Genomic DNA, 9,923 nt, shown 5'->3' on the forward strand with positions numbered 1-9,923 from the left:
GTCATGGTAACAGTGTGGCGGCCTGTGTCGGGAGGCAGTTGCAGACAAACGTTTGGCTCTGTGTGAAGTGATCTATCCGCTTCTGATCGATCACATGACTGTTGTGGAGCTGCTTCCGATCGGTCTGATCTGTCATCGATCGCTTTTTCTTTGTGTCCGATGGAGGTTCGTTTCTTGTCTACGCCAATGTACTCCGGTCTCCGCGCGCAGTGGGCGGGGATTGACCTCCGGGGTTCCACGTCACACCGCGATGGTTGTCCACCCTGCGCCCGCGCGGGCGGGTCTATTTTATCCGCGCAAGTCATCAGTCACGTGACGCCCTCGGCTGTCCTAGTGGCTGATGAGGGTCACGTGAGCTGTGGACACGTTGTCATAGAGACTGACTCCCCCCTCACTATCGTCAACCCGCCCCGGTAGAGAAAAGAAGCGCTCCCTGACAACTGGCGGGGGGCTGGGCTCACAGACCTGAGTGGATTGTGATTGGTCGAGCGTCCCAGCAGCGGGCTGAGCTGTGATTAGTTAGAAGTACAGAGCTTCGCTGTCAGTCAGAGAGAAGCCCCGCCCCCTCCGCTCAGACCGCGGACGCTCCGGGACGAGAACCGCACTTCTTTGATCAGAGACCGGAGCAATCAGCTGGATCAATCGGAGATCGGCAGGTGATCGACCATCGGCTGATCAGGGATCGGTTGATCAGGGGAATGTCCCGGCTGCTGGAGAGCAGGAGGCAGGACAGGATGAAGGAAATTAACCTGAAGGTGAGTTCACCGGAAAAAAAGAAAGAAATGCTCTCCGGGCGCGTGCACACCGCTCCTCGCGGATGGATCGGGGCAGACGGCTGCGCGCGTCCGATCAGGAGTTATTGATGAGTGATCGTTGAGGGAGCGGCGGGAGGCGGACTCGGGCTGTTCCGCTTTGTTTCCGCTTAGACTGTTCCGTTACTATAGAGTATCGATCACAGCATCGATACCTGCTGATCAGACACTGATCGGCTACTGATCGGTCGTAAACGCTGATCACCGATCGATCGATGATAAGCGTGTACAGGAGGCTGTGTTTGAACACGTGAGGAAAGTTTGAGGAGAAACGGAAACGGGACTTTTTTTTCCGTTCAGACTGAAAACTGCTCAGAGCGCGCGCGTGTGTGTTCAGCGCCCGTGTGCGTTCGTGGCGCGTGTGCGTTCGGCCTGTGTGCGTGTGTTCACACTGAGTTTTGGTGTGTATTAGTTTGTGTGTCCGTTAGCTGCAGCGTGGCCGCTTTGTCCTGCAGGAGGAAACGAGAAGGGGGAGGGGAGGCTGTGTGTGTGTGTGTGTGTGTCAGACAGGAAGCAGGGAGGAGGAGTGAATATTTGACTGTGAATATTTGACCTCTGACCTCTGAGCCGTAAATAAAGACGGAAACTGAGACAGGTGACACACTAATAAAGTTTAGTAGAAGATAAACCCTTTAAATGCTTAAAAAAAACACACACACACATTGTCTCTCTCTCTCTCACACACTCACACACACACACACACATCGTCTCTCTCTCTCACACACACTCCGTAAAACTTTATTTGAAGTCCTTCATTGATCTGCCATCAGTGAAACTGATCAGTTTTAGTTCATTGATCAACGCTGATCGATACCCTCTGTCTGCACCAAGTATTGCTACAGACCGACCAATCAGCTGCTTCAGATGATGATGAGAACATGATGGGAGGTGTGAGGCCCAGAGCAAATGTCACGTTGATCAGTGAGCTGACACTACCTGAGCTCAGGTGAGGAGGCTTCACTCAGTCAGAATAACCTCACATGAACACCAGATCATGTGATTACCGCCCCGTCACATGATCTCTCTCTAACGCTACACAATGAGGGCAGAGCTGCACTTTGACCTATGCTCAGGCAGATGCTTCACTCTGATGTCAGAGAAGGAAGCGAATGTTTCCCTCGTGCCAGCACGCGACCACGTTTCCATGATGACCTGATGGTGCGCTGCTATGAATTATGGGATCGCATAATCTCCCAAAGGGCGCCGCAGTGTCCCCTGGCATGGAGGAAGCTGTAAAACTCCTTTCAGCTCTGACTGAGGAACACTGATCTCACCATTAGCTGTGCGGTCATGTGACTGCGCTGCAGTGCATTGTGGGATGGAAGTAGAGCCGGTGTGTACTTTGCTGAAGAAGGAGTCCTGTTTCTATGGTTACCCACATGTTAAAAATTGACATTTTCAAACTGTGAGTGTATTTCAGCAGCCAACCACAGGAGGAAGAAGCCACAATCAATAACCTTTGACCCTGATCAGGTGACTGTGCGTGTGCAGAAACAGGTTATTAAAAACGAGTTTAATCAGAGACGCAGTTTGAACAGTTAATGAGAAATAAAGTCAACACTGCAGCTGTCACACACACAGACACACACATACACACTGTCTCTCTCACACACACACTCTCACACACACACACTCTCTCGCACTGCATGCTGGGAGTTTGATGGTGGTGAGTTTGGTGTGTCTGAGTGAGAGTGTGAGGTGTGACCCTTATTAGCTGAGGTGATCAAGCAGAAGACACTAGATATAGCCTTTCTCCAAGAAACACATACTGACAGTACAAATGAAATAGACTGGGGTCTGTGGTGGGGAGGGCAGCAGCTTCGTAGCATGGGACAAATTTTAGCGCAGGAGTTGCTATTTTATTTTCTCCTTCTCTTAATGCAAATATTACTTTCAGCATGGAGATGGTAAAGGGGAGAGTCCTTATGGTGAAAGCTGAAATAGGTTTTATTTTTACTTTTGTTGTTGTCTATGCACCAACCTTAGGGTCAAGGGGACTGTGTTGTGTTGGGTGGGGACTGTAATTGTTGTCTTGACTTTACTTTGGATAGGACAGGGGCGGAGCCGCATCTTTATCAGATGTCCTACGGAAAATTAACTTGGTTGATGCATGGAGGATGAAGCATCCTTCCCCAGGCAGTATACCTGGGTGAAAGTCAATGATGGCAGAGTTAGTGCAGCCAGATTACACGGGTTTTATTTGTCTGTTTCACTTACTGCTCGAATTGTTAACTGTCAGTGTTTTCATGTTGTTTTTTCAGATCATCACTAATTTCTTTTTTTTTTTGTTGCCTGTCCCATTTGGATCTTTAGCCATCAGAATTGCTGTCTGAAGGCCAAGAAAGATGCCAAGCGGCTTTACTTTACCAACTGGATCATCATGGCCTTGCCATATTGGTCCATTTGATTGACCTTTATTATAATTATGTATTTATTTGATTAGATTTTCGGTTGTTACAGATGGGACAGACATGACTGGGGGATAGGACAGGGAGAAAGAATGAAAGAACGAGAGGGAGAGAAAGAAAGAAAAAAAACAGAGGGGAGAAGAGACGGTGAGAAGGGGGGAAGAAAAGAAAGAAAAACAAACAACACCTGGATCACCTGTATGGAGAAAAAAAACAGAAGAGAAAGCAAACAACAAAGAGCAACATAATAAAAAAACAGCACCATCACAATAAACTAGATAACAGTAGATGCTAAATACATGTTATTGTGCAGTACGTAAGATCAGCAGCACACAATGTGCTTTGAGGTAGTTTGTGTAGTGTGAACACCTGTGTGCATACCTGTGTGGATCAGTACGTTTGTATTCCAAAGGTTTCTCCATGTAACGATCTGCTAGGGAGTGTGGGGAGCCATAGCCCCGTCCACCAGGACATGAAGCAGGTATGGAAGAGATCCAGGCCCCAGACATCCAGAGGCCCCAGAATACGAGGACCCGAGGAGGACCACCAACCGTGTCACCCTCCTGGGAAGAGCTGAGGAGAGCCCCAAAGGAGAGGTCACCCAGCAGCCACGGAGCAGAGACCAGAGGGGGTAGCCGATAAGTGCCCACGGGCTCTGCCGGCAGCCAGCTGTGCCAGAGAGGACCAGGCCTCAGGCTGTACCCCACCCCCCGGAAGGGGCCCAGCCGGGCCACAGGTGCCAGGCCCCGCCAATCAGCCACCAGGAGTGAGCCGGTACATGCATGAGCGCCCAGCCCCAGACACCAAGAACCACCAACACACCAACATCTGAAGGCATCAGCGACTGGCAGGGAGTGTGGTGAGCGGAGATAGGCCTCCATACCTCGGAGAGCTTGAGATGTTCCCAGAGAGGTGAAGTCTAAGACCCAAGCTGACATATAGACACAGACGAACAGGCACACGCAGACATAAAACGTGCATTCCCACCCCCATATACAGAAAAAACAAATACTCGGCACTGCCCAAACATACTCTATATCCCAGGTCCGGGTACCCCTGCTCCCAGAGGGGCAAACCGTAGAGAGTTAGAGAGCCCTGCAGTTGGGCCGATGCACCAGAGGTCCCCATGCACCCACCCGCCCACCGACCCGGCAACACAACAACCAGGACAAAGGCCTGGCCAGAGCCCCGGCCCGGGGGCGGAGCACCCCCAGACCCCTAAGCCTCCACGACCATCCCGGACCCACTCAGGGGCAGCCAGGCTACCAGGCCAGTAACCAACTTCCGCCAGCATAGACCCTCCCCCATCTCCGCTGTACGCAAGCCACAAGGAAAACACCATCTAAGAGCCACCAGAGCCCCTAACCAGGTCATGGCCACAACCCCTGCGTTAGGCCTTCCAGGGAAAACGTCCCTAGGGAATCCCTAAACGCCCTAAGACCGTCCCTACCCCCATATCAACCACAATAGCAAAGGTAGGACTAAACCATAACCCCCCCCACCCCCACTAGGTGATGAAGCCTATCAGAGGGATTGATCAAATGTGATGGCAGAGGCTGTATCAAGACTAATGTGCTCTATTAGATGGTTTTTATATTGGTTAGAATTAAGATTATTTTTATTTTCCAGTTAGTGAGGACCATAGGGCCGTAAAAACAATGTGGGCTGTGTTTATTTCTGTAACGACCTCATCCAAGTTGCCTAGCAAGCATACTAAAGGGGAGGCTGGAATGTTACATTTCAGACACTTTGATAAGTCTTCACATATCTCGCGCCAAAACTTCTGAACTGGTGGACAGAACCAAAGAGCGTGGATATAATTGTCCGGTGTATTTGCTTGACAGTGTGAGCAGTTATTGGAAGACGTATAGCTCATGTTGAACATCCTATGACCAGTATAGTGCACTCTGTGTAATATTTTGTATTGTATTAATTGCCAACTGGGATTTCTGATCCATTGAAAGGTTTTTAAGCAAATCTGAGACCAAAGGTTTTGGTCTAAGCTGATTGATAAATCCACTTCCCATTTTGCAATAGGAAGGGATATTGATTCATCTATTTTAGAAAGTGTTCTGTATATTTTACAGAATAATTTGGGGGATTTTAGATTAAAAAATTGTACCACACTTGGTGGTGTTTGTAATTCAGCTTCACTGGGCTTAAATTTCTTTTTTACTATGGACTTAATTTGTTGATATTCCAAAAATCTTTTCTTGTTAATGCCATATTGTATAACTAGTCTGTCAAACGAAATAAAGTCTGTTCCTTCCAATGTATGTTCCAAGTATTTAATTCCTTTACCACTCCAATCTGGCAAGTTGATCATATCATTGTTTTGTAATATGTCCGGATTGTTCCAGATAGGTGTACGTTTACATGGGATTAATGAAGACTCTGTCATTTTTAGAAACTCCCACCATGCTGTTAGAGAAGAGCTAATATTGATGCTTTTAAAGCATTCATGTCATTTGTTGTTTGAGCTGATAAATGGTAGGTCTGAAATTTCTAGGTTATTACATAGTGCCTGTTCTACATCTATCCAAGGTTCATCTAAGAAGGTGTGTTTCAACCATCTAGAGATGAACTTGAAGCCTGTTGGCTAAAAAGTAGTGATTGAAGTTAGGCAGATCTAGTCCTCCTTTATCCTTGGTCCTTTGTAATGTTTTTAAGGTGATACGTGGGGGTTTATCTTTCCAAAGGAATTTAGAAATATACAAGTCCCTAGGGAATCCCTAAACGCCCTAAGACCGTCCCTACCCCCATATCAACCACAATAGCAAAGGTAGGACTAAACCATAACCCCCCCCACCCCCACTAGGTGATGAAGCCTATCAGAGGGATTGATCAAATGTGATGGCAGAGGCTGTATCAAGACTTGTGATGGTTTGTTCGGGTAGACATTTCCATCTAGTCAGATCGCCTTCTACTGTCTTTAAAAGTGGGATGTGGTTTCATGTAGTTAGATCTGCAAGCTTGGGAGAAACATTAATACCTAAATATTTAATATTTCCAGATTGCAGTCGGGTAGATGAAGAATTATGGAAGGAGCAATTAATCGGAAGAACTGTAGATTTTTACCAGTTAATTGAATAATCTTGGACTTTTGAGAAAGAGTTTATCAATGCAATCACCCCAGAGATATTGGTTTGTGAGTTTTGGTGAAAAAGTAACACATCATCTGCATAAAGGCTGATTTTATGTTCTACATCCATACATTTTAGGCCCTTAATTGTTGTAGCCTATCTAATTGCTGCTGCTAGTGATTCAATAAAAATTGCAAACAGTGAAGGGGAGAGTGGGCATCCCTGCCTGGTGCCCCTCAAGAGACAGAAGCTGGAGGATGTTTTCATTTGTTTATGAAAGAATTTCCGAAACCAAATTCGTGTAAAGTTGCAAATAAAAATTTCCAGTTAACTCTGTCAAACGCCTTTTCTGCATCAAGAGAGAATATTATGGTTTCAATATTTTTACTACATGAGTAGTCTATTAAATTAAGTAGTCTACGTGTATTTGTTGATGAGTGCCTACCTTTTATGAAACCAGTTTCGTCAGGATGAATTAAAAGGGGGTTTATTTTCTCTAATCTCTTTGAGAGAGCTTTGCAGATTATTTTAAGGTCTACATTTATAAGGGATATTGGACGATAGCTTGAAGGAAATACAGGATTTTCACCTGGTTTTAGTAAGAGACTAATATTTGCAGAGTTCATATTTGGTGGAAGTCTGCCATTTTCTTTGATTTCCTGCAACATCCTGTGAAAAATTGGTGCCAGAATTGTCCAGAATTCTTTGTAGAATTCTGCTGGAAAGCCGTCTGGACCTGGAGTCTTATTAGTGGGCATACTTACCAGCGCTTACTGGAGTTCACCTGGCGTTAGTGGCGAATCCAGTGCCACTGCTTGGGTATCTAATAATTTTGGGAGAGTTACATTATCGAGAAATTGATCAATTTCGTTTTTAAATGGGTTCATTTGTGGTGTATATAAAGTTTCATATGTCTATCGATTGACTCCAGGATGTCCACAATGTCTTTGCCGGCAGGTGATGTTGTGCCGGGGGAGTCTGCCGGGCGACATCTTTTAGATGGCGGCGTCTCAACTTTGGCCAGGGAAGACGCACTCTGGGCCTTCTTCATTACTAGGTCATGGAAGCACCGGTCGATGAAATCTTGGAGAGCGTCTAAACTCTCCTCGTTGTCCTCCAGGGTGTTGGAGATAGTTGGACAAATGTGGTTAGTTAAATGACAAGTGATTAGTGTATTTGGAATACTTGAAGTTTAAAAGCATTTTTAATTTCTATGCTACCCTTTGCTTTTTCCCGCCAAATCTCCAGCGTCTGACTACAGCATAATTTGCTTACCCGTCTCCCTTCCGTCCCTTACCGTCTCCCTTCTGTCACTTAGTTTTAATGGAGCTGTTTCTATCTACCACCAGTAAATCCAAACCTTTTTGGCGGTTCAATGTAAAATTATTGCATGGTCAGATTTTCTGTGAAAATTTTAGGTGTTTTGGGATTACTGGAGATCAAGGAAGGATGATTTTAATTCCTTCGTTCAATGGTGGGAGGTAGGAAATTTGTGTGTTTTGTCAGCAAAATGGTTTTAATTTGATAGTCAATATCATGACAACTGTGCAGGAGCTAGAAAAAGAGATAACACATATGGAGAATGTCTCATCAGGCTCCAGGACATGGACGCTCCAACTACATTTTCCTTTAATTTGGGGAAATCTGTGGTTCACAGAAAGCAAATGGTGTGTCTTCATCTTTCGGATGGAAAGGTGACCACAGATCTGGCTGAGATGAGAAGGCATGCAGTGGCCTTTTACACGGACTTGTTTAGTGCGGATAGCTGTGATGTGGCGGTGTCTCAGATGGCTTCAGGCAAAGCTCCAGGAATAGATGGTTTACCATCAGAGTTTCTTGAGCACTTCTGGAGTCTTCTGGGTCGGGACAGCTCTATAGCATTGCTATTGAGCCTTTTCTCTGTAGACTGAGGAGCAAGTTGAGGGGCTTCTCTTTGCCAGATCTCGCTCAGAGCCCTCCTGTTGTTGTGTCAGCATGTGCTGATGATGTTAATGTTTTTATTAAGGATCAAAGGGATGTGGAGGAATTAAAGGAATGTCTGGTTTTGTATGAAAACGCTTCTTCAGCCAGGGTTAATTGGGGTAAGAGTGAGGCCTGTTTGGTGGGGCATTTGGCGAGTATTCCCAAACTTCCTGGGAACCTTCGCTGGGGTCAAAGGGGCATTGAAACTCTTGGGGTTTACTTGGGGAGTGATGACTTTGTGAAGCAGAACTGGGAGGGAGTGCGGGAACAGGTGGAGGCTGAGTTGTCTAAATGGAACCGGTTACTCCCCTACCTGTCCTACAGGGGTAGAGTTGTAATAGCAAATAATCTAGTTGCCTTGTCTTTATGGCACAGGTTACTTGTTTTAGTGCCACCACCCAGTCTTCTGGAAGAGGTGCAGCGGCTTCTGGTGAAGTTTGTCTGGTCGGGTCAGCATTGGCTTCGTGCGGCGGGCCTGTATCTTCCTGTGGCGGAGGGGGGACAAGGCCTAATAGATGTTTTATCCAGAACTCCAACCTTTAGACAACAGACGGCACAGAGGCTGCTGTATGGCTGTGGTCACAGCTGGATGACTTCTGCTCAATTGTTGCTTAGGAGAGCGGGCCGGCTTGGATTGGACCAACAACTCTTTCTTCTGAAATTGGATTAAGTGGACCTGTCTGGGCTTGTACCATTTTACAGCTCGGTGGTTAATGCCTGGCGGGCGCTGAAGGTTGCACGTACTCCTAACCCCAGACCTGGGATGTGGCTTTTTAAGGAGCCACTGTTTTTTAATGACTTCCCGGCACTATGTTCTTGTTTGTGGAGGCTGGCATTATCAAACTCTGTCATCTTACAAGGATGTCAATGGGTGCACTTGGTGGTGCCACAGGCATTAAGTCCTCCAGAGTCCTCGGGAGAATTATGGAGGAAATTTGGCAATCTCTGTCGCCATCACTGAGAGACTTTGCTGGAGACCGGGTCCTCGCTGATCAATGGGCTGATGACAGCGAATATGTTTTTCCTTCATTGATGGTCAGTCCTTCCTTTGAGGAGCAGCCTGAGGGGAGTGGCATGCTTCTCTCCCTGGGAACACCAGTGCGGATAGTTTCAGCTCTTGTGTGAAGAAGCAGCTTTATTTATGCTGTGTTAAGGTGCTGAATTTCCGCTCTCTGGTTGGAATCAGGGAGTCAAAATGAACTGAGTTTTTTAGCATTTTTGTGTTACTTTTTGGTGTTGTTTGTTTTTTCTTTTTAATGTGGTGTAAATAAAGTTGTGTGGAAAGTCTCTCACACTCTCTCTCTCTCTCTCACACACACACTGTCTCTCTCTCTCACTCACACACACACACACACACACACACACACACACACAGTCTCTCTCCCTCTACCTCTCTCTCTCTCTCTCTCCAGTTTCCAACAATGGCGGCCGCTACTAAGTTTCAAAATTACTCTTACTAATCTTTCTGGGTCACAAAATAAACTTTTAACATATGTTCAGGCGAGAAAGTAGCTGTGTAAACTTAAAATATCTGCTCGGTTTATCAAGATATCGCATATTTGCAAAAGTGCTTCGACGTTTTCAGAGGCGTCTGCTACCCACCAGCTCGACAGCTAGCCGGGAGCTCGAGGGTTACTGATGCGGCCGAGAACGGCACA

At 46.5% G+C, this 9,923-nt stretch overlaps 1 protein-coding gene across 1 annotated transcript in view; it reads left to right on the top strand.

Annotated features, from left to right (window-relative positions):
* The first annotated feature begins 520 nt into the window (after positions 1-520).
* Positions 521-9,923, top strand: part of arhgef2b (rho/rac guanine nucleotide exchange factor (GEF) 2b) — a 36,710-nt gene continuing 27,307 nt past the window's right edge. The window contains exon 1 of the mRNA XM_005744087.1: positions 521-755. Within this exon, the coding sequence (XP_005744144.1) occupies positions 699-755 (57 nt within the window). The 5' untranslated portion in view covers positions 521-698. The remainder of the gene's footprint in view (positions 756-9,923) is intronic.

Source organism: Pundamilia nyererei, unplaced genomic scaffold, assembly GCF_000239375.1.
Source record: "Pundamilia nyererei isolate P.nyererei 1_Seehausen unplaced genomic scaffold, PunNye1.0 scaffold00139, whole genome shotgun sequence".
NCBI lineage: Eukaryota > Metazoa > Chordata > Actinopteri > Cichliformes > Cichlidae > Pundamilia > Pundamilia nyererei.